The 24,771-nt window shown below is 33.7% G+C and overlaps 1 protein-coding gene across 1 annotated transcript in view; it reads right to left on the bottom strand.

The window, feature by feature from the left end:
• The window catches only part of LOC128222327 (CD109 antigen-like), a 99,427-nt gene extending 75,498 nt beyond the window's left edge, over nucleotides 1-23,929 (bottom strand). The window contains exons 1-21 of the mRNA XM_052931307.1: nucleotides 23,866-23,929; nucleotides 22,465-22,522; nucleotides 22,092-22,249; nucleotides 21,345-21,370; nucleotides 20,805-20,958; nucleotides 20,301-20,371; nucleotides 18,520-18,645; nucleotides 18,194-18,233; nucleotides 17,382-17,466; nucleotides 15,585-15,675; nucleotides 14,838-15,062; nucleotides 14,456-14,683; nucleotides 13,086-13,190; nucleotides 12,859-12,924; nucleotides 11,995-12,189; nucleotides 11,600-11,749; nucleotides 10,837-10,902; nucleotides 9,541-9,597; nucleotides 8,456-8,549; nucleotides 6,818-6,835; nucleotides 2,116-2,134 (exon numbers count right to left, since the gene is read on the bottom strand). Coding sequence (XP_052787267.1) covers nucleotides 2,116-2,134; nucleotides 6,818-6,835; nucleotides 8,456-8,549; nucleotides 9,541-9,597; nucleotides 10,837-10,902; nucleotides 11,600-11,749; nucleotides 11,995-12,189; nucleotides 12,859-12,924; nucleotides 13,086-13,190; nucleotides 14,456-14,683; nucleotides 14,838-15,062; nucleotides 15,585-15,675; nucleotides 17,382-17,466; nucleotides 18,194-18,233; nucleotides 18,520-18,645; nucleotides 20,301-20,371; nucleotides 20,805-20,958; nucleotides 21,345-21,370; nucleotides 22,092-22,249; nucleotides 22,465-22,522; nucleotides 23,866-23,872 — 2,039 coding nt within the window. The 5' untranslated portion in view covers nucleotides 23,873-23,929. The remainder of the gene's footprint in view (nucleotides 1-2,115; nucleotides 2,135-6,817; nucleotides 6,836-8,455; nucleotides 8,550-9,540; nucleotides 9,598-10,836; nucleotides 10,903-11,599; nucleotides 11,750-11,994; nucleotides 12,190-12,858; nucleotides 12,925-13,085; nucleotides 13,191-14,455; nucleotides 14,684-14,837; nucleotides 15,063-15,584; nucleotides 15,676-17,381; nucleotides 17,467-18,193; nucleotides 18,234-18,519; nucleotides 18,646-20,300; nucleotides 20,372-20,804; nucleotides 20,959-21,344; nucleotides 21,371-22,091; nucleotides 22,250-22,464; nucleotides 22,523-23,865) is intronic.
• Between the last annotated feature and the right edge of the window lie 842 nt (nucleotides 23,930-24,771).

The following is a 24,771-nucleotide window of genomic DNA, read 5'->3' as shown; positions in this document are numbered from 1 at the left end:
AAATGTGTCTTCAATGATCAAAAGTATATGTTTACATCGCAAAATACATCAGTCTGGACACTTGTCAACGGTTCTGACTTTTAAGATCTAAATACGAAAAATAAAGTAACGTATTCAATACTTACGGGGCAAAGCTGTAATGCAAATGTAAGGGTATTACTTACATTGATATTTATCAATTTGCATGTTTTCTTTTTTGAGCAATAATAATTGGTAGTATATTAAAGTTAATTTATTTGTATGTATAACGGATATTGTTTCATTGTGATAATAAATTGTTAAACGTCCCAAAATACCTTCTGAATACTGTTGTAGTTTAAATATACAGATGCTCAATTTTCTAAATAACAGTTAGAAAGGACGCGTACGAATATATAGGAAAAAAATAAATACGAACTTGTATATTGGATATTGTATCAATGAGCCCTTTTTCATAAAGTATTTCGAATGCTATCTCTCTCTCTCTCTCTCTCTCTCTCTCTCTCTCTCTCTCTCTCTCTCTCTCTCTCTCTCTCTCTCTCGTCATTTTGCATTATCCATATACCAGTTACTCATGCAAATGTTTCATCGAGATTGATCCATCCTCACTTTTTCCTAACCAAACGGTGCTCGACTACTGTTAGAAATTTACATCGGATCATTTAGTGGTACGTTTTCATTGACAGTCAACATATATACATGTAAATAAAAAAAACTTGTGTGAAGTAAATTGACCTTTATCAACAAATCTAACGTTCATAACTGAAAACAAATATACTGTAATTACTTGCCTGCAATTATAGCTCTACCCTACTTTTAGAAAACAGTGTATGAAAGCTTTGGCCAGAAGCCGTTTACCAAAGTTCAAAACAAAGAAGGTGACCTCTTTTCCAATAAAATTGCAGACATAATATACAGTCGACAAAAGTGAGTTTCTATTAGACTTAGTATGTTCCCTTAATTAAGTGTTCCAATAGAACACTGAAATAGGTAAAATTGTTCACTTACTTGAACCATGAGCTACAATAAAATAAGATAAATGTAATGACTTGACATAAATATATTCTAAATAACAAAATAAAGTAAATCTAAATAACATACAAGCTTCTGTTAAATTTAATCTTGATCTGAATAAGGTTGTTTAATTACCCTTTAGAAATACATGGGAAATAGTATTTCATTGTTATAAATATCTAAACACAGCCGTTATGCGCACACATACTGTCCGTAAATGTCATCATAAATAAATAATAATTATTTCTAAACAAATCGTTTTCTGCACACGACTTAACTGATATTCCCGTACTCCAAGGGGACACAATATGTGTCAATGTTGCAAGCCATGACATACTTTGTTTGTGTACATGTTTTGAATGCTTGGAAACAATTTGATAACATTTTACATTATTTATTCGCTTAAAGTCTTGAACTGCATTATTGATTTGCAAACGTTTCAGCACACGTAGTCATAATATAAAGCAAATACTATCCCCCAACATATTGTATTTACCTACTCATTTACAAAGATATAAACTGAACAAAGTAAATATGTCAGAGTCTTGCGTTTGGTACGTTGTGTTTAAAGTGCGATAATGTCGAACATTCACGCGTGGAAAACACGGGTTGTTTGTTGAACATTATGAATCCTTAGTACAACTTTGACAAAAACAATTGCTTTTAGATGTTTAGAAAGAAAGTGAAGTGTGAATAAATCAGATCTTAACAAACAATTATCTGTAAATATGCATGCTCTTATGTTAAGGTTCTTTAATTACTGGCCACAGCCTTATTGAGTTGTTTAGCTGTTATTATCCAGTTCAATCGATCAGTTTTTTTGTTTTATGTTTACGACAATGTTTTCCTATCATTGTTACATATGACCTTAAACCTTAATTTATTGTTCAGGAAAACTAAAAACTCATATGTCGTGGTCGTTGAATATTATTATGTTTATTCAATCATTGTCAAATACCGTAATGGCCGGACGGGAAATGTTCTACCAACCGACTGACTGTCCGATCAACCGACATTTTCAAACGAATATGCTCTATAAACTTCGCAGTGTCATACGAAAAAAGCTTTAGCTTACACAAATTTATTATAAAAAATGCAGGCTGTAATACTATATATTCTTACTTACAACCATAAAGTAGAGCTGAAAAAGAAAATGATTATAATTAGGAACTTGTTTCTATTATAGTATTCCTGAATGTAACATTCTTACAACCGTCAAACTCTCAAAGACAATATGTGGCCACAACCTGTTAAACATTTTCTAAATTCATATGGCAATATTATTTTGAATGACTAAATGTGGTGCTTTAAATATAATTTACGATACTAAAGTATTTATTTTATAGTTAAACCACACTCACTTACTTACAAACGATACATGCAATTGCTTAGTATAACCACTCAATATATGCTCCCACCAAAACATTCAAAAGTTACAGTCTTATAGTCCTAGTGGTCTTTCAACGATAATTATGTAAGACACTTATTGATTAGAATATATTTATTTCAAGTATTATATATCTACCAACAAACATATGTTTTCAGACTATAAAATAAGACTATAAAATTGACATAAACATGGACTATAGAATTGACATAAACATATCAGATAGGTACGATGTTGAACCGTAATTTCATATTGTTGTTTGTTCTATCTAAAATTGCTGATATTTAAGAGAAAAAACATCTTAATATCTTGAACAAATGTACATAAATAACAAAGTATGTGTTACTGTTTGCAAATGTCAAAACATTTAACTAGTGCTTTTAAAAACCAATGCATTATGTTATCATATGCTTAAATAAATAGAAGATAAAATAATAGTTCGTCCTGGAAAAATATGAATGCAAGAGAAATTAGAAAAGAGACCCATCCGCGACGCATGTATATTAACTTAAAATCAATAGATCCTTTGATGCATTGCTTGAAGAATTTGTGGTGTTAATATACGACTATATATTTCAAATACCTTCATTTATAATTGTCTTAAATATATCTTATGCAAAACAAAATACCATGAATGTATTGACAACAAAAAGAAAAATAATTATTTATTTCATATATATTGAAAACTGTAAATATAAACATCGTTCCTCGTCCATTTTCTTTAATAACAATGGACGAGGAAAGCAAACGTGAAAAACTGAATAGTCTTTATACAAAATGTGCCATAATATCAGAAACCGAACTTTTCTCTAATGACGATTTCAGTTTTATGTAACGTACAATGCCTTGGGACATTGAGAGTTTCTCGTTTAGTGTTGCTTGTGTTGTGACAGTAAGAGTCTCTCGTTTGGTGTTGGTTGTGTTGTGACAGTAAGAGTCTCATGTTTGGTATTGCTTGTGTTGTGACAGTAAGAGTCTCTCGTTTGGTGATGTGACAGTGAGAGTTTCTCGTTTGGTGTTGGTTGTGTTGTGACAGTGAGAGTCTCTCGTTTGGTTTTGGTTAAGTTGTGACAGTAAGAGTCTCTCGTTTGGTGTTGCTTGTGTTGTGACATTAAGAGTCTCTCGTTTGGTGTTGGTTGTGTTGTGACAGTAAGAGTCTCTCGTTTGGTGTTGCATGTGTTGTGACAGTAAGAGTCTCTCGTTTAGTGTTAGTTGTGTTGTGACAGTAAGAGTCTCTCGTTTAGTGTTGCTTGTGTTGTGACAGTAAGAGTCTCTCGTTTGGTGTTGGCCTTGATGTGACAGTGAGTGTCTCTCGTTTGGTGTTGGTTGTGTTGTGACAATGAGTGTCTCTCCTTTGGTGTTGGTTGTGTTGTTACAGTGAGAGTCTCTCGTTTGGTGTTGGTTAAGATTTAAGAGATAGTGTCTCTCGTTCGATGTTGGTTGTTTTTTCGACAGATTTTTGGAGTTGGTTGTGTTGTGACAGTGGGAGTCTCTCGTTTGGTGTTGGTTGTGTTGTGACAGTAAGAGTCTGTCGTTTGGTGTTGGTTGTGTTGTGACAGTAAGAGTCCCTCGTTTGGTGTTGCTTGTGTTGTGACAGTCAGAGTCTCTCGTTTGCTGTTGCTTGTGTTGTGACAGTAAGAGTCTCTCGTTTGGTGTTGCTTGTGTTGTGATAGTAAGAGTCTCTCGTTTGGTGTTGGTTGCTTTGTGACAGTAAAAGTCTCTCGTTTGGTGTTGGTTGTGTTGTGACTGTAAGAATCTGTCGTTTGGTGTTGGTTGTGTTGTGACAGTAAGAGTCTCTCGTATGGTGTTGGTTGTGTTGTGACTGTAAGCGTCTTTCTTTATGTGTTGTTTGTGTTGTGACAGTGGGAGTCTCTCATCTACTGTAAGTTGTGTTGTGACAGTGAGAGTCTCTCGTTTGGTGTTGGTTGTGTTGTGACAGTGAGTGTCTCTCGTTTGGTGTTGGTTGTGTTGTGACAGTAAGAGTCTCTCGTTTGGTGTTGCTTGTGTTGTGAGAGTGAGAGTCTCTCGTTTGGTATTGGTTGTTTTGTGACAGTAAGAGTTTGTCGTTTGGTGTTGGTTGTGTTTTGAAATTGAGAGTCTCTCGTTTGGTGTTGATTGTGTTGTGAAAGTGAGTGTCTATCGTTTGGTGTTGGTTGTGTTTTGAGAGTGAATGTCTCTCGTTTGGTGTTGGTTGTGGTTTACAGTGAGTGTCTCTCCTTTGGTGTTGGTTGTGTTGTGACAGTAAGAGTATCTCGTTTGGTGTTGGTTGTGTTGTGACTGTGAGTGTCTCTCCTTTGGTGTTGGTTGTGTTGTGACAGTAAGAGTCTCTCGTTTGGTGTTGGTTGTGTTGTGACAGTGAGTGTCTCTCCTTTGGTGTTGGTTGTGTTTTTATAGTAAGAGTCTCTTGTTTAGTGTTGGTTGTGTTGTGACAGTAAGAGTTTCTCGTCTGGTGTTAGTTGTGTTGTGACAGTGAGTGTCTCTCGTTTGGTGTTGATTGTGTTGTGACAGTGAGTGTCTCTCCTTTGGTGTTGGTTGTGTTGTGACAGTGAGTGTCTCTCCTTTGGTGTTGGCTGTGATGTGACAGTGAGTGTCTCTCGTTTGGTGTTGGTTGTGTTTTGACAATGAGTGTCTCTCCTTTGGTGTTGGTTGTGTTGTTACAGTGCGAGTCTCTCGTTTGGTGTTGGTTAAGATTTAAGAGATAGTGTCTCTCGTTCGGTGTTGGTTGTTTTGTGACAGTAAGAATCTCTAGTTTGGTGTTAGTTGTGTTATGAAATTAAGAGTCTCTCGTTTGGTGTTGATGTGCTGTGGCAGTGAGTGTTTATCGTTTGGTGTTGGTTGTGTTGTGACAGTAAGAATCTCTCGTTTGGTGTTGTTTGTGTTTTGAAAGTGAGTGTCTCTCGTTTGGTGTTGGTTGTGTTTTGATAGTGAGAGATTTTGTATGATGTGTGTTGTATTACGAGAGTGAGTGTCTCTCGTTTGGTGTTGGTTGTATTGCGAGAGTGAGTGTCCCTAGTTTGGTGTTTATTGTGTTGTGTCAGTGAGTGTTTTTGTATGATGAGTGTTGTATTGCAAGAGTGAGTGTGTCTCGTTTGGCGTTGGTTGTGTTTTGATAGTGAATGTCTCCCGTTTGGTGTTGTTTGTGTTGTGACAGTGAATGTCTTTCGTTTGTTGTTGGTTGTGTTGTGACAGTGAGTGTCTATCGTTTTGGTGTTGTTTGTGATGTAACAATGTTTGTGTCTCGTTTGGTGCTGTTTGTGTTGTGACAGTAAGTGTCTCTCGTTTGCTTTTGGTTGGTTTGTGACTGTGAGTTTCTCTCGTTTGGTTTTAGTTGTGTTGTGACAGTGAGTGTTTCTCGTTTGCTGGTGGTTGTGTTTTGAAAGTGGGTGTCTCTCGTTTGGTTTTGATTGTTTTGTAACAGTGGATGTCTCTCATTTGGTGTTGGTTGTGTTGTGACAGTGAATGTCTTTCGTTTGTTGTTGGTTGTGTTGTGACAGTGAGTGTCTATCGTTTTGGTGTTGTTTGTGATGTAACAATGTTTGTGTCTCGTTTGGTGCTGTTTGTGTTGTGACAGTAAGTGTCTCTCGTTTGCTTTTGGTTGGTTTGTGACTGTGAATTTCTCTCGTTTGGTTTTAGTTGTGTTGTGACAGTGAGTGTTTCTCGTTTGCTGGTGGTTGTGTTTTGAAATGGGTCTCTCGTTTGGTTTTGATTGTTTTGTAACAGTGGATGTCTCTCATTTGGTGTTGGTTGTGTTGTGACTGTGAGTGTCACTCGGTTGGTGTATGTTTTATTGTGACCGTGAGTATCTTTAGTTCATTGTATGTTTTATTATGACAGTGCGTGTCTCTTGTTTGGTGTATGCTTACTGTGACAGTGAGTGTCTCTCGTTTTTGGTGTTTGTTGTATTGTGACAGTGAATGTCTCTCGTTTGGTGTGGGATTTATTGTGACATTGGGTGTCTTTCGTTTTGTGTCTGGTGTATGGTGACAGTTGGTGTCTCTCGTTGTGTGTATATATATTTTGAAAGAAGGTGTATATCGTTATGTGCATATTGTATTGTGAATGTTGGTGTCTCTCGTTTGGTGTTAGCTGTACTGTGACAGTGGTTGTCTCTCGATTGGTGTTTGCTGTATTTTGACAGTGGGTGTCTCTAGTTTGGTGATAGCTGTATAGTGAAAGTGAGCGTCTCGTTTGGTGATTGTTGTTTTTTTTTGTCTGATAGTGTCTCTCGTTTGGTGTGGGTTGTAGTCCGACAGTTAGTGTCTCGGTTTTAGTTTATTGGCTTGTGGCAGTGAGTTTGGTGTTATTTGGTCTTGATCACTTAACCTTAATACAAACTTTGTGTTGAGTTTCTTCTAAGCCCAAAACAGTGTCGAAAAATTATGTTCCTTTATTATAGAGTATATATACAATTGAAAATAATAAGTTTAATGTACTTACGTTGTAGATACCCATCACCTAAAACGTGCACATACATATAGTTTAATAACAAGAATAGATACATATGAACACAGTGAAATTATTTGATCACGTGATACACAATTTTTCTGATATATCATTACGAATATTAAAGTAATAATGCTTTGGATTTGGATTTTGATTCGAATTTAGGCATTAAAAAAACTTATATGTAAAATAATAAAACTATTAAATTGTTAGATCGCAATATATTTCAACTCTAGATCACGAAATATAAATATTACTGTCGAAGCAACAACACTCGTTTAATATATGTTTTGGTGCTCACTCGGTGAATATATTAAGATCTTACAATTAAACAAACAACTTTAACTGAATAATACTTAAATATCAACATGTATAAAATGTATTTGTTCGTCTCCTGTGTTATTATCCCAACATTATTCAAACATATTGGGGTTGTGCGTTCAGCAGAGCAGCTACCGCATCCCGTCCCCAATGTGACCCAGGTTCGGTTTCTGGCATGGGGGCATGTTGGCTTAATTCGCGATAATTTAGATGGACAAGTGTTTTTGCTCAGGGTTTATTCACTCCGAAATATTGTTCAACATTCTTGCGCAACATCATGCCAATTGCAGTGATTTAGTATAAGTTTATATAACTGTTGTATTAACATGCAATTAATGTTTTCATGACAGTCGGTAGTGTATGTTTATAGCGTGATGAGCAACACAAGTCAGCAAAAGGCATTTATTTGCTGATAAGTTAGCATTAACCCTTATTTTACTTGGTGCAGCTGAAAACGAAACTCAAGGTGAACCACAACATCGCCTAATTATCGTAACCCTTATGTTTCACGCATATATATATATATATATATAATATAGTTTTGGAGTTTTGAGCGACAATAGTTAAAAAATAACATTTATTTGCTAATCAAAGGGCCATAACTCTGGTTTTCCTAAGTACATTGAGAAACATTGCATCACCTTATTACTACTTTCCTACTGCAAAATCAAATTTATATGCATCCCCCCTATTTTTGTAGGGAAGAAAACAAGAAAATGAAAGTTTTTTGAAGGCCGCAAAATGTTGGTCCAATGAATAAATCAGAATAACAACACAAATACTTAAGAATTGAAAAACAAAACAAAAACACAAACACTTAGGAACTGAAAAACAAAATAAAAACAACAAAGTGCAAGTATGAGGGTCATCTAGCATGTTTAAGAGTTATGTTACTTATAAAAAGAATCGCTTGTCATCATAAATTTCTTTTAATTTGATAATATAACTCATATTTGAAATTTGTTTTTGAAATAAATAGTTTCCTTCAATATTATCGACATGCAATTTAAGTGTGTATTATTATCTTTAGATAAACTCATTACATACAGTTATACACACATCTTGCTTTTTCGTATGTAGCATAAACTTTGTTAACAAATAATGATTTGGTACTAATGTATTTAAAACAAAAACACATTCAGTTTGTGTGCACTTTCAAATCTTAGGCAAAATATTTGTTTTGTACTAGTTTTAGTGTTTGTTATTCATTTCAAAGCCGATTTAAAGACCAGGTAATGAAAGAAGAAACTTTCTCCAAATAAGTGGCCTATGTTTGCTCTTAAGTAAAAATAATACAATTATGTAACTCACAATCATTTTCGGTCAATCCACTGAACAAAAGCAAATCATACGCATTTCTTCTTTCAAAGAATGTCCCGTCTGTAAAGAGTATCAATCCTGTTTGCTGAAATTAAAATAAATTATTCAAATTACATAAGTTCAAAGCTATTGTTTTATTATAATAACCATGAACTTAGGTCAATCAAAGTCTTATAGTTTTAATTCTTTTTTTTTATTTCCTGATATATACACAGCTAAAGTAAAGATATTATGATGATGAGTTATATTTACTCGAGTGTCGAATACATTTATTTTAGATAGAGCAACAATTTTGTTTTAATACGAATGTTGACATTCATTCAGATGAATTATAATAATTTACGACGTGTTAAACAATGTTTCAAAATTCAATGGACAAGTTGGAAGATTAAAATTATAACGTAACTTAAATATCACGTCGACAACTTTATATATTCATCGGACTCTTACATTAGACGTCATTTTGTTACTATTTAATTTAGTTACCCAGTACGGGAAAAGTAGGATCGCCGCGTGACTAGTTCTGGACCTACGGCGTTGTGACATTTCTGTTGGAAGCATGATATAGAGCTCCATGGCTAGTTGAATGTGGTCCTTGTGAAACTTACACTTGCAATTGTTTTATTTGGAATAACAGTGCAGACCAAATGGTAAATAACGGCGTATAAAGACGAATATTTTAAATCTATTATATACGTTTCATAAATCAGCACGCAATACATATCGTAACATTTATTTCTCCGTAATGCCACTCGACCAAGATCACGCCATAAAATGTATTATCGCGTTGTGTTAAAATGTCATAAAAAAAACAAAAAAAAACATGCGTCGTAGAAATGCAATTTCTTATGTGAATACTTGTCCAGGCAGTATATTATAATTATGGTCATTGATTTTTGACCCGGGTTATCATATTCGACCTGCTTCGACTTTTCATTTACGTCATAAAACCCAAATCTGCCAAAATCAAATCCCGCATCAAAACACAATATTAATAACTATATTGTATAAAGCGGTGAGTATTAGTTTTATGAAAAGTTAAATAAAAAATATGAATTTAACAACATGGCCATTACCAAATAACCGTCATCTGTATCGCCGTACAAGCCATACTCGCGTCTGTCTCTACCAACCTGCGGAGATAAAATGAAATATGTTTTACATATGACATATATTATATATTCATATGTGTACAAAGACCTTGCAAATCAAAATCATCAATTTACGAGTCTTTACTTCCGTGTTTAAACATTATGATCATATCGAGTGGCTGATTGGGTGACAGTATTGCTCATGAAGACAATGAATTTATATTATGTTGTACCTCTAAATGTTTAAATAAGCACTCCTATTTGTCACAGAATATCAATGTTAGTATTAATGCCGGAACTATTTATAACATAAATCTACATCCGCATGTTGACAGTTTCAAGGGAAAAAAATGTTGCATACATTTGACGAACATAACCGTTTGATTTCCGAAAATTAACGAAATAATTGTTTGGATTTTGCTCGGAATGTACACATGATCAATGAACACAATTAAATTATTTAAATGGTCAGTCTCTCATTGAATCAAACGGCCATCGACACAGCAAAATATATATCATATTCCCTTGAGTTTTCTAAGGTATGGAGATCATGAATTAAATGTTTTTTTTTCGGTTTGGTAGTTAGTTTTCCTTTCATATTCATACAGGTTTGCGAATGAAACGGCAACCAATTTTTTCCAGTTTTGTTCCTGGTATTTTTAACACCAACTTCCTTGTTTGAATTTAAACGGGAACCAATCTGTTTACGTTTGCGGAATTAAAATGGCTGTTTGTTGTCAAAGTACAGACGACAATGAAAACAATGTAAACAATGTAAATAAAAACTTGGAACCAATCTATTTAGGTTTGCGGAATTAAAATGGCTGTTTGCTGTCAAAGTACAGACGACAATAAAAACAATGTAAACAATGTAAATAAAAACTGGGAACCAATCTATTTACATTTCCGGAATTAAAATGGCTGTTTGCTGTCAGAGTACAAACGACAATAAAAACAATGTAAACAATATGAATAAAAATTGTTGATTGTCATAACATAAAACACTTGTTGATTAGCCATTAAATATGAGCAGATACTCATGATGTTTAATAGTTGACAAAAACGAGTTGTATCTCCAAACAAGTATAACTTTTGTACATCTCTAAATAATACAAGGTTGATAATGCTGTTACATACTCAAGTAAGTTTTTAGTCTTCTTGAATTTGAGTATCAAGCTGCGAATTGTGCTGTTCAACAGTACTGTAACCTTCCATGAAAATGAGGAATTATGATTAATAAGTCAGTTGGTATTGTCATTAAAAAATAAAGTATCCACTTACATATTTTCCTCTCCACCCAAGATTAGAAGACGTGTTGTGAGATACTCTAAGAACTTCGTCGATTATCTGAAATACATATCAAACAATAGGAAATCCCGTATGTTACTTTAACATGCATTTAGGATGTGTCACATTCTGTAGATACGATGAACATACTTTGGAACAGAGGTAACTAGTATGTGGATATGTTTAACTATAACACAGGAGTTTGATAAGAAGTGTCCCGGAGGCCTAATACAGCCATTAATGTTTTTACATTTTCGTCAATATAAACAAATGCACAAGACAAATTGGAGGGTTGAACGTAAAGCATCTTATCTAAGCAACTGTGATCCCCCGTTGTCTGTTGCGTTTTACTAGCAGTTTCTTAGTCTAATTCGTTTACAAATTGTAAATCAAATTGGAAAGCAAGTTCTTTTATTTCCATAAAGCCATAGCAACTACAGGGACAAGATCATTAGCCAAAACGTAAACCAATATCATGTTTCTAGGCCATGGCTTTCCTGTTTTCGTATTTGTTTCGCATTGTCCTGACAGACGGTCCAATGGTTAACATAATTGTCTCCTACATTCAGACCCTTTGCCCTTTTTGACTTGCTTTGTTTTAATACATTTTTCGTAATACCCTGCTTTAACGTATAACATTGATTTAAAAAAAAAAAGACAATAACGAAATGTCCTTAAAAAATATAAAATATTGGCTTTATGTATGTTCATCTTCAATCTCAAATTATATATAATGAAATACTGTCTTCTAGTATACCTCATTTGCGTAAATGTCATTGTCTGATCCAAGCAAGCGATTCCGTTCGTCCTCAACTAATATATAAACGGTCGATCCGTGATCTGCTTTCACTTTCATGTCGACTGTTTGCCGTGGTGTGGTCAGTGTTGTGTTAAATGTAACTTCCACCTGAGTGAATACAATAAAAAATAGCATTAATTGAAAGATAACATGAAATTGACGGGGATAGGTACAAATAAATGCAACAATTCTAATTGTATCTGGGAAATGTATTTCCATTTATTTATTTTTTGAGAAATTTTCATTGCGCCGAAACTTCATAGATTTGATATTAGTAATCACCTATGAAAATACATTCCGTAACAAACGTGAACACAAAAAAACATACACTGCATTTAGCCGCATACATATACCTTGTTAATAAAGGGCTTCCCTTGGACTTGGATCACTACATTGTCCGATAGAATGTGTCCGGACTGTGTTATGTGTGACACCATGAGGAACAACCGGGGAAACATGTCTGCTGATATCGGAACATTAAGACCTATTATCCTTGAATTGCTGGCAGGTGCTTGAATGAGTCGTATCATTTTCCCCCGTGAGTAAAACTAAAGGAAAATAATATACATGCATAAACTCAACAGACATTCCAGACTTCTTATTTTATGATAGCAATGTTTATTTATTTACTCTTCATGATGTCGTCCCTTTTTAATTTTGCATTTTACGAAATGTTTTAAATAGTGAAAGAAACGCATTGTATGAGACACATATTTTTAGAGATTCCTATTATATTTTTTCTTTTGCATTCCGGTTTTTATTGTCCATTAAAAAAGCGCGCATGTGATTGAAAATTCTAGAAATTGTTTCTTACACGGGTATTGTTTACAATTAACTTGTCTCAAAGCTCGATTAAAACTATAATTTAGTATTGCAACATTTTTTTTCTGTTTTCGAAAATGCGAAATTTCGGCATTAATGTCGCTTTATCGTTATCTACATTATTTTTTGACTCATGTTTCTTAAGACTAAGTATACACTGTTAACATAAGCATTGTGTAGAATATGCTCATGATTGCTATAAATCAAATGATCCAAAAACAATGTAAATCTCATGTAAATGAATACTTAAGCATTCGATACTACGAAATGCATATTATAACACACACATACTTTAAATCGCCAAATGCCATAAATTATACCACTGTTCTATATGGTTAATAACCATACACATCGTACCTCGCTTCTTGACAATAGTTTAGTGAAACAAGAGTTACCTCCATTGTGACATTTCCAACCAAGGCTTGTGTTGACTCTACACGCAGATCAATTATATCTCCAACCTTGAATTAATTGGAAATGTATAAAAGCAATTAATTAGAAATATTTTAGAACAAAAGTACAATAGCTTACATCGCGTATGTTCTTCAAATAACATTTGACATGATAAAACATGCTTATATATAAGACAACTAGCACGATTGAAGAAAACATATAAACATACCATAACATCAGGTGTGTTTGTCCAAACTCGAAGAATCGGAACTGAATGCCTTGAAAAGGAGTACAAGTATCTGTACATTATTGCTCCTGTATATTGATCGCTTACCTGTCGAATAAATGTATGCATACATCAATTGAATAATACTAAGAACAGAAGGGTTGAAACCCATTCTCTTAAACAATCTCAGCTGTAACACCTATTGAAGTAAACCAGACTCCTTATACAATAAAACATAAATAAAACTATGCATTCGATACATTCAGCAATAGAATAACGCATATGATAAAGCAGTCTTATATAACAGAACATTATATAAATATCATATGGCAGCATGTGTGACATTGATATTGTCAACCCGTGAGCAGAACGTCACCCGAGGCGTTAGCCGAACGCCTCTGGTGACATTCTGTTTCGAGGGTTGACAATATCAATGTCACACATGCTGCGGTATGATATTTATTTTATTATACCGAACAAAATTAAGTACAAACAAAACATTAAATGTTTTAATTCACTAAATTAATAAGTTTAACAAGGCAGAAAAAATATAACAATCAAATAATTATATATTATATTATAATAATAATAATAAAAAAATTCCAGCGTTAATTATGCTAAACTTCCTTTTAAAACCAGACAGATCCTGTCGTCTGATGTTTTTATGTACACATTGAATAGTGACGTCACTGCTGTATGTGCATAGGGGAGGCAATTATGTAATGATTTAGCTATAATATTAAAGCAGTGTTTTCCCTTATATCACATTCAAAATATCACTGCGGTCACATAATCTGAGAGTAAATTTTCGCTTGGTCACGTGTCAAAAAGTTTGAAAATATTTGTTATTGTCAAACTATTTCTTTTTCAAACTATTTCTTTTTCGGGGAAGGGGACTTTACCATTGTAGACAAAAGTGAGGTAAAATAATATCAAATGCTATTTATACATTGTTTCCGGTCTAAAATACCGATCACATACAAAACAAATTAATTCAAATGTGTAATATACATGTAACATTGCTCTTTTTTTGCTTAGTAAGATTGATATGCAATATTCAAACAGGCATGTATTTGGTTCACGTTTTTTGGATTATGATATAGAATTATTTGAATAAAGTTATTCACTTCGCTTGGCCGCTTCAATATTTCTGCCTCGATCAAATTTTGATCTAGCTTTGAAAAAGTTTATGTACACTTGTGTTACCTTTAACAAGTTTGGCGACTTTCCAGCAACATTTTATGGTAATGTAAAATGAAAGAATCCCGTCAGATTTAAAAATCCGACTTATAGTATAGAATATTATAGGAGATACAGAAAATGTATACTCTCGTGTATCCAGTACTGTAATAAGCCAAAGTCGATACACTTACTAACAGTTCGATTTTTTCAATAGGCCCTGGTGGTACCAAGAATGTGATCACAGCGAAACCAGAAGTGTCGTATGCAGCGGCGCCTTTTAGATAAGTATAAGTCACGTTTAATGTTTCGTTTTGAACTGATCCAGCAGGACAAGTCATTTTATCAACTCGATGAAATGTTGCTGCGTATTTAAATACCCCTGATCTATGAGGAGCATCATCGTGGTTAGTTAGACGAACCTGTAAACAAACACATCGAGATGTGTAGTTAATGTTGGGGATAAGTTACTATTACGATTTTTAAACTAAATTTAGGCTCAATGCACTGGTATTACAGATAGCAAATACAGGGATGTTTCAATGCTATAAACTATGTAAATTAATAAAAACTCACAATCGTTGAATAAGTTAGACCTGGTAAAAATCCTTCCCTATCGAGTGTTTGTTTGATTTTCCATCTATCTTGTTTCTGTACATCGATTTTTAAATCTTTTTCTTCAGCCATTGTTAGTGCAGTTGCATTGTCTGTTACCAAAGCTCGAATTTTTATGTTCCCACGCACAAGGAAATGTCCTTCTAGGTCATGCATGTCAATATTAAAATGTGTTGTTCCTCTTATCTACAATTGTATCATCATCATCATCATCATCATCATCATCATCATCATCATCATCATCATCATCATCATCATCATCATCATCATTATTATCAGCATCATCAGCATCATCATCATCATCATCATTACCGAGCTACAATTTAGTTTGGTGGAAAGGGAGCATGAAATAAATATTGTTTACGCATTAAAACAGTAATGCTAAAGATTCAGCAATGAACAGGAATACAAATTTTATTTACACCACGTATAACCACAGGATGAAGTGTATTACTTAAAATATGTTGTTATATTTTAATTTAATCAATAAATCCCCATTGATACTTTCATTCTTTCAATATATTGCTTTGAAATTGATTTGACTCGGTTGGTACTGATCATAAAAGTTGTTGTATATTGTTCGACCGCTAAAATGTACATATTTAAAGTCATAACTTGACTTTTTTTATCATAATCAAGCTTTCTTTGAATACTGAATACATAAATCACGATTGTGTGCTGAACGACAAAGACGTGAATAATCCTTACCTCCTGTTCAAATTCCAAATTTCGTTGCTGGTAGTCTGCGTTATATATCTGAATGGTGCAAATGCCGATAACGTCTTTATTGAACGTATATCTGTAAAAGAGTATCATATATATACATATATATACCGGAATGAGAGTGCATGATAACCTATATAATGAACATTTATGCTTCTTATTCCCTGAATAAATTTAAAGTAAATAATAAATGCAATTTAAAACTTATATATTTCACATCGATTTTGAAGAAAGTTATGCTAAAATATACTAATTCACTCTCGTTGGCACAATGTTGCGCGAGAGTGTGGTCTAGTATTGTGTGGAAGACCGAGTACCCGGAGAAAACCCACTTCTCCGGCTTGGTGACCGCTAGCCAGACTCAACTGAGCCCAGGCCGAGAATCGAACCTGGATCGCCTTGGTGATAAAAAGATGTAAAAAAACACTGCGTTAACCGGACAACCCGCTTACATGTAATGAGTTTAGTGCAGACGCATTGCCAGATTGGCGTACGCGGTGTAATATTAATGTATTTTAACCAGACAAACGACTCAGTAAACAATTAATATGACAGACTCAAGCGAATAATTAAACAAACTATCATCTTTAATACGGACGGACAATTTCAGAAATAGTACATTTAAAGCAAACACACAGTTTTTTAAACAATAACTGTGATTAACAAACAAAAGAATCATGAAATAATTCAACCATGACAATACAATGACTTAATAAACAATACTAGGCATACAGACAAATGACTTAGCAAACAATGTTAGGCATAAGACAAACGACTTAATACACAATGCTAGGACAACAGACAAACGATTTAATAAACAATGCTACGACTACAGACAAACGACCTAATAAACAATGCTATGACTACAGACAAACGACTTATTAATCAATGCTAGGCATACAGACAAACGACTTTATAAACAATGATAGGCATACAAACAAACGACTTAATAAACAATGATAGGCAAACAGACGAACGACTTAATAACAATGATAACAATGATAGGCATACAGACAAACGACTTAATAAACAATGCCAGGACAACTGCCAAACGACGTAATAAACAATATCAGGACTACTGACAAACAACTTAATAAACAATGCTAGGACTACAAACAAATGACTGAACAAACAATGACTATGTTGCAGACAGATGATTTAATATACAGGTTAAGAAAATCATACACACTACGTTATTAATAATATGTAAAACATACTTTGTATTAGTTCGTATTAGCTAAATTGATCGTGAAATCTACTTGATGTTGTATTTTATGCCTTACCTTTTGTTTTTGCCCATGTTTAAGCGTACGATCGTGCACTATTTGATCATACTGCCCATGGCTATAATTAGGAATTAAAAGCGAACATTCACTAAATATCACGAATTCTACAACAGGTGTTTAAATCTATATATTAAAAAGAATATTGATGTGTATTTCGGACATTTTGATCAGTCGGACAATATCGATTTATGCTAATATATTTTCGCAACATTTTTCAATTCGGCAAAAGTACATACTGGATGTTAGAGTAAGTGCATGTAGGCAAATACTTACAGTGATATTCCGTATTTAGAGAGTGTAATTAAGACATATAGTGGACGTAATTGCACGTCACCGCTCTTTCTCTATTGAGCTAGCGAATGATTTGTAAGGGGACTTTATGTACAGAAGCTTTGGCTTATAGCATTTGTGAAATATTGATAAGTTGAAAACATTCATGTCCTGTTGAAATATGTCCGCAATATCCATCAATATTCTGTCACGTGGTACTAGTTACCTCGCTTTCACTGAAATAGTTATGCTCTGATCTGTTGATTTTATGTTTTGCGGCAAAGTCAGTTCCACACTAAACTTCGGCAAAACTGAAAGTAACAAAATAACAATGCATAGAGGGCCTTAGTTCGATTACCAGGTAAATGACACGAAAGACAGGTAATTTCTAATCCAACCCTTCCAGGTATAATGATTCCTGTTATGAACAAGAGAAGATTTCAAGTCATTCTTTGGGTATATACGAAGGGAATAATGTGTCAATTCCTGTTCAATACGCTTAATGTTATTTGTTTGTAGACAGGGTATAAAATGTTATTGTTAACAGCGGGGGCCATGTTGTTCCAGAAACCTGAAACTCCCGATCAAATTTATAAGAAGTCAGTTAAAAAAAGTTTCCGGTCAAGTTTCAAAGAATTAGTTTTAAGGGGGAAACATTTCAAATGACGTTTGATGACAACGACGCGCTGTTAAACTTGAACGTTGTTAAAACTGGCCACGATATCTCAAAGGGAGCACACAAAAATTGGTACGATTTTGTTTCAACGTTTTAAACCAATTTTCTAGAAATTAAAATTGGCGTAATGTATTATTTTTTATGTAATCCCGCGGGGTTATCTTTCATTTCATAGACTATTTTACAATAAATCTTAGATATTGAATGAAACACGTTAAAACACAAATGTTACTCGTAACCAAATAATCCATAGATGAATTGAAGCTAAATGTATCACTTAATTTAGCTTTTAATCTTTGCATTGTTCTATTCATTATTAATCGATTGATAGCTACAGCTTAACATGAGCGAAAATAACTTACTGTAGTCGAACACCTTAAACTGCTTCGAAACGGTTGTTTGCTAGAAACGTATACATAACCAATACATCAACATTATATAAAATTAAAAAATAAATACGGTGTACTATAACCTAAACAATAACAAATGATATTTTTACAAGATTAAATAATTTAATATATTAAACAATCACTGCCATTTTTTCGTTAATGGTCTTTGTTTGTATTACCTTTTTACTTTTGATAAAGATGTACTTTTAAGATACATGCATACTTACACATATTCATATGACTTTATTCATTGAATCGTTATTTTAATTTCAAGTTATTTATATGTAAAGATATTTTACCAGAACATTAACTTCAATTTTCCAATCGCCGAAAACAGGTTCCCTGCTTAAATCAAGGGCTCCGCCAATCACACCGTCTGATATTGCGGTCGGCCCTCTTTTCTCTATTCTGTTTCCATTGCCATCCTTAACAACATTTATGGGATATAACGTCAGCTTGGAAGTTATAGCTTAACGTTAAATGCTGAATTTGTTTGCCAAACAAACAAAGAACAAAACCGAATAAAACATTGCAATCATTGATGTTAATGGCATTCAATATTTGAAACAGGATTAGGAGAACCCTCCAGGGAATATGAATATGATATATATTTTTCTTCGTAGATAGCTGTCTGAATCAATGAGACACTGTCTATTTATAGGACAAAATTCTTTTTTTTTTTGGTGGTCTTTAACCGCCCTTTCTTTCAGCGACGAAATATAGCTTGCTAACAGTATATTTGCAACACTGGCAGCTGAAGAAATGTATCTACTATTTACAGAACCTTTATGAGGATACCAGTATACAGTATTCAAGTATGGACTTGTCAGTTTAAGCTTTGTCCAATATAGGTTTCATAACATGCTATATTGTTGGATATAACAATCACGCTTTTGTTTGGAATTAACACATGTGTTAGCAGGTAGTTCAACAAATTGTATAACTAATGTCTTTCATAGAAATCACTTCTCATAAGAGTAACGAAATACATACATTTTATTTGCAGATGTTTATTTCACACACCTGTGAAATTAGGATATAATGAGATTTAAAGTGACCAATATATCTATTTATTAAGATCTATGTTTTTTATCTGCATACATATCAGTTTTACGATGGTGCGCTGGGTTAAAAAGGGGTTCAATATAGCCCTCAGGACAGTTACCGTCCTTGGTGGGCCTGGTTGACCTGGAGGACATTGTATTGCATCAACAAAGATAAACATTGGTGCTGTATGAGGTTTAGCATGCTCGGCACCCCAGCTTATCATATCCCATATGATAACCTGGGCAAATCAGCTGTAAAAATATCGTGCTCATGACTAATTAAGAAATTGAAATCCAGCCGCAGAAATGGCAGAGAGGTTTAATCTTGGTTCGAAATTATCCAATGAGATCACTGCTTACAAATCGTTTTAGACAGGATTTTGTTAAATAATCCTATAGCTGTTCTGGAGATTCTTCCTTTTTTGTTATCGGCTATTTAATTGATCGGCAAATGCTTATGAATATATTATAAGATTTAAGAAGTTACCGTAGCCAATTTGCCCAGGGTATCATATAGGTTATGATTCGCTGAGGTGCCGATGATAGAGGATTGGTACAGGAATATGCCGATTTACCATTATCCAGATATATTATGGTTTGGCATTTCAGAACGGCCATCATAGTCTAACTGTTTGAAATTAAAGAAGATTTAAGCACGATGCATCTAATCACTTGTTGACACCATGCGAACAGTCGTAGCGATTGAATGTGCCTAAATACTTTTAAAACACTCTCAAATTTGTTATCCTAGAGAGATATCTGATAAGCCTGCTGCGGATGAACTTTCGGTTAATCACTTTGGGTCCAAGCGACGCATAAATAACACATAATGGCTTAGCAAAGATCAGACAGCACCGGTCAATGCAAAGAGGACAGGAAGTGCAAAGAAGGTTGTATATGCCATTTTCCTCAGCCAGTAGAAGACCCCCGATTCCGTTTCATAGACGTTTAAAAATAACTTAAAAATCAAATTGCTGAATGTTTGCTCAGTACAAAGACACACTTCACTCCAATCATATACAGGTAATACTCACGTAGAATGAAATAACAGCGCTACCGTTGAAGTTCGCAAGAGTCGGCAACAAGAACACTGCCCTATATTTAACTGTAAGAACAAAAATGAACTTTTTGCGTTGAAAACAATTTGAGATCAATATATCTTAGTTAAATGTTCATACTTTATTTTACAAACTAATGAGATAGGCATATTTAATCGAAAATGAAAATTGACCAACCCAATATAAAATATTTGTAGAGCTAACAAATAAAATATTAGAAATTTGACATTGTAGATGAAGATCGAATTTTCACGACGCATATCTAGTTAGAACTAATTTATACTCCATGCACCTTAAAGATTTCATTGCACTTCAAAACTTAGGCCTGTGTAAAAAGGTGACATAAATTATACAGTGATAACCTTCGGGCATGTTCGTACAAAAAGTGTCGCATGCATGCACTGTTGTATACATATAAAGTTTTAATCGTTCGTAAACATTTGAATAGTCGATTTAAGGCAGTGCAAAATTATAACTCACCTTGTTGACCGCCAGAGTAACGTGTCTTATCAGTCTGGATGAAAACCAGGATGTTCTCTTCATAGGACAGTTTAGCCTCTTTATGGAAGGAAAGTCCTCCAGACCCAGACACAACTATCTTGTATCTTGTATCTTTGGGAAGGTCGCTAGGAACCTTCATTATAAAACATGACGTACGTTTATGCCTATAGTATACGTACAATTACCATCAAATATATTACATAGAACCGATATATCAAGTTTGCCTTTACCTAGATCGATATATAAAATCACCTTTTACACAATAATAAATAAGTTTCCTAATTTTCGTGCTCTATCAGGATGATACAAAACTTACATAATATTATAACAGTTATGTCAATAACAGTAAACAATGCTTTACTGATTACTTAACCTTATGTAGTCAAATAAATAAGGCTATCTTTATCTTTTCAAACTTTATATGTACAAAACTATTTAAGCGCCTTGTAGAACAACTATTCACTTCCTAAAAGAAAAAAAAACAACGGTATATAAAATAAATTCGTCTATCCAACTTACCATAACCGTCAAGCTTTCAGGAACATCTTAAATAGAAATAAAATCATGTTCAAAATTTCACTATATATACGTTAGAATACAACTGCGATATCGAGTATGTTTAAAACAAGTAAAAACAGCGTATGTGACTGGATTGTACACAATTATCATTTGTATTCCACCGGGATATTTTCTATATATTTCAATTACAAAATGTAACTTTGTTTTCTCTATTCTTTCAGTTTTCAGATTTCAGATTAATCTATGGTATTGTCTTTAAGAACATACTTATATTTAAACGTTTTGTAAAAGTAAAATTTCACCCAATTGTTGGCATATCAAGCAAACTAACGCATTGGCATTTTATTTTAATATTCTTTGAAAATACGCCAGTTTGCCATTACAGTATTTTATGTTTATGAATACAGCATATATGCTGTTAAATAACTCAAATACTACAGGACATGAACATGCTAATTTCAGTTGCTTCGGGTAAAACTGAAAATGTCCAGTTTTCACAAACATTTGTAACACTCGTCTTCCTATAAAATACAATTTATTATTCAGAACACAATGTTTTCAATTCAAAAAAGAGTTCTTATACGTTAGTAAATTAATTATAAGTAAACAATTTTGTTAACTAAATATAAACACATAAGTTCAAATCGTACTTTAAATGTACCGCACCCACTAAAATTTAACAGTAAAATGCATATGCCATTGTTCTAAAACATTTGATTTAGAATGAGAGTGTCCCTTTAAGCTTACCATTGACAATGTTTTTCCTGACACTGGCTACGTCCGAATGGTTGGAAGCTACAATTTCTGCCAGAAAAGATACCGGGCCCCCAGACTGGGTCACATGGACTACTACGGTCAGGGGCGTACCAGGGGATACGTATTTTGGAAGTGACACATAGTAATATCTGAAAAAAGTATGCAGGAACGTGAGTATTCGATTGACACGTACTATAACTATATTTATTTACACACTGGGTCACAATCAGAGACAGTGTGAAAACATCGTGTAATGGAAACACAACATCTGTTTAATTTGTTTTATTAATGATTTGTTTGTTACTGAATAGAAAAGTGGATGACTAGTTTCTTCTTCGCATACTATATAAAACAACATACTTACCCGTAGGTAAGGCAAATCAGGTTTACAAATGAAAGACCTCTTAAAAGTGCCATCGATTCTGTAAAAGCATAATAATAACTTATTTGATGAATATTAAGTTGTATTTCTATAATTTGATCCGTGATAGCCAATATATTCAAGTGATCGCAATATTCGTAATTAATTGTCGGCTTCATGTCCTTTGAATATTAATATGAATGAAATTCGAGCATATGGTTGCAACAGATATTGTAACCCGAAGAAGGCCTTTCATACACTATTGCTATGGAAGTTTTATAAGGTTCAAGTAAGCCCTTATTTGAATGAATGAGTATGATCACTACGCGCCATTCGAAACTGTTTATCAATATAGGTAGTTTGTAAAATTTTAAAGAACTGTATTAAATAATTATAGTATTTTAAAGTGTATTTTGTATATCTACGTTTCAATTTATTGTCAGTTAAGGGTTTTACTGCATAGCTAATTATGATTTCCAAGAGTGAAGTAATTAAGTTAACAGCTTAATTGAAAACAACAACAGAACACAACAGTATCTACTTGCACTGTAGTTAAATGGAAAGTTTTCTGTCAATATAAAACGTCTATATACATCCGAGGTTGAGTTAAATGAACATAAGCAGAGGAGATCCGAATGGCCATGCGCGACACACATTCCACTGCTGCTGCACATCCTTGTGGTGATTCATCAAAATGTGATTTGTGAACATATGTTCAGTGTTTCAAAATTTTGAAGATTTTCATATTAACATATTCTTTTATATCACGCCTCCAACATAAATAACGCTACGCTATTGGTCAAGGACTAATAATGCGGTGACCCCAAAGTTTTCCATATTGGGTCACCAAGTCTATTTAGTACCAAAATGGCATTTTTTTTCTATTCCGATGAATATCCCGATGAATAAATGAAACATTGAAACATGTTAACAGGTTGTAGACGTGTTATGCTAGTAACGGGGTTATTGGGTGATCCTATATGGGACATTCGGGGCGCAGGAGACCATATTTGGGTTCGAGCTTAGCTCTCTCCTGATACGGTTTTCCCTGTCCCGTATATCCCATATCGGGTCACCCACTTAACCCTTAAGTTATAATTTTATTAAATACATGAGACATATCTTAGCCCATAACTGTATAACACTGTTATCTTCTAAAATGTATTTTATTAAGGCTTCATACCGTTACACTCTTGGCAAATTTGTAGTTAAAGGTAAATTTAAATGTTTCCCTAATAACCTTCAAAACGTTAATGTATTATTTTTTATCTTTATACATCAGATGTCTGTAATCACTTATGTTCATGCAAGGTCACATCGATGTAAGAGGAAACAAAATCAAATTTTAGCCGGTTATTTCATGAGCTTAATTTGACTTGACATAAGTATCGAACTAATTCTTACCATACATGTGAAGCACAAGTTGAAAAATCCAAACTAAATCTACAATTTTGACGCTCCTTATCTGAAATACAATCCCGCCACTTATGCCTATTTGTGTTGTGCAATATGCATTAATTTTAAACACTTGTTTTTATTCCTGATAAGGGAGTACGTTTAAAGAGAGATGAACGCACTTGATTTCCTGTTCGAAACACCTCGGCCATTTCCCATCGCAAACAACCTCACATGTTAAATTCAGAAACAAGTCCAGTAGTAATTTAATTAAACATAAACACCGTTCAAGGACAAAGGTAAACACCAATGACATATAACACAAAAACAAGCACAAACAAACCAAAAACTTTAAACAACAACACTTTACAAACAATACAACATATACCATTTTTAAAACTTTGTGTGTTTATCAAGGATTGTTCGGTACCGCTATGGACCGTTCATTCAAATGTAAATATAAAATGTTATTCGTCTGTACATGTAAATACTACTGATTTACTTTCTGATAACAAGTTAAAAATGATAACGGCAGTCGTCTCGTTATGTTTAACACTGTTTTGTCATTTAATGAATGCGCTATGGCATCGTGAAAGCAGCTTTTTTAATGAGTAATGTATTCTAATTTCGCACATGTGCCCACACATTTGATTGCACTCAAGTTGAAATTTAAACCGAATATGTATATGTTTGCTGTCACTTGTTGCTTGTTGAAAAACGTAGATCGATCCAGTTTCACGAGGTCATAGGTTGCAATAATTGAGTGATGGCACATGACGGGTTTACAATTTGCGACGACAGTATGAATTCATTGACAAAAAAAGTTTAATTGAATCATGTACCAAGTTTGAAGTTCGTGACCTGTTTATTTCTTTTGTAAAATAATTTACTGTATGCTAATTAATATGTGAATTT

This window comes from Mya arenaria, chromosome 16 (genome assembly GCF_026914265.1).
Source record: "Mya arenaria isolate MELC-2E11 chromosome 16, ASM2691426v1".
Lineage (NCBI taxonomy): Eukaryota > Metazoa > Mollusca > Bivalvia > Myida > Myidae > Mya > Mya arenaria.
Note: the sequence above shows the minus strand (reverse complement) of the source record. Positions and strands in the feature narration are given on the sequence as shown.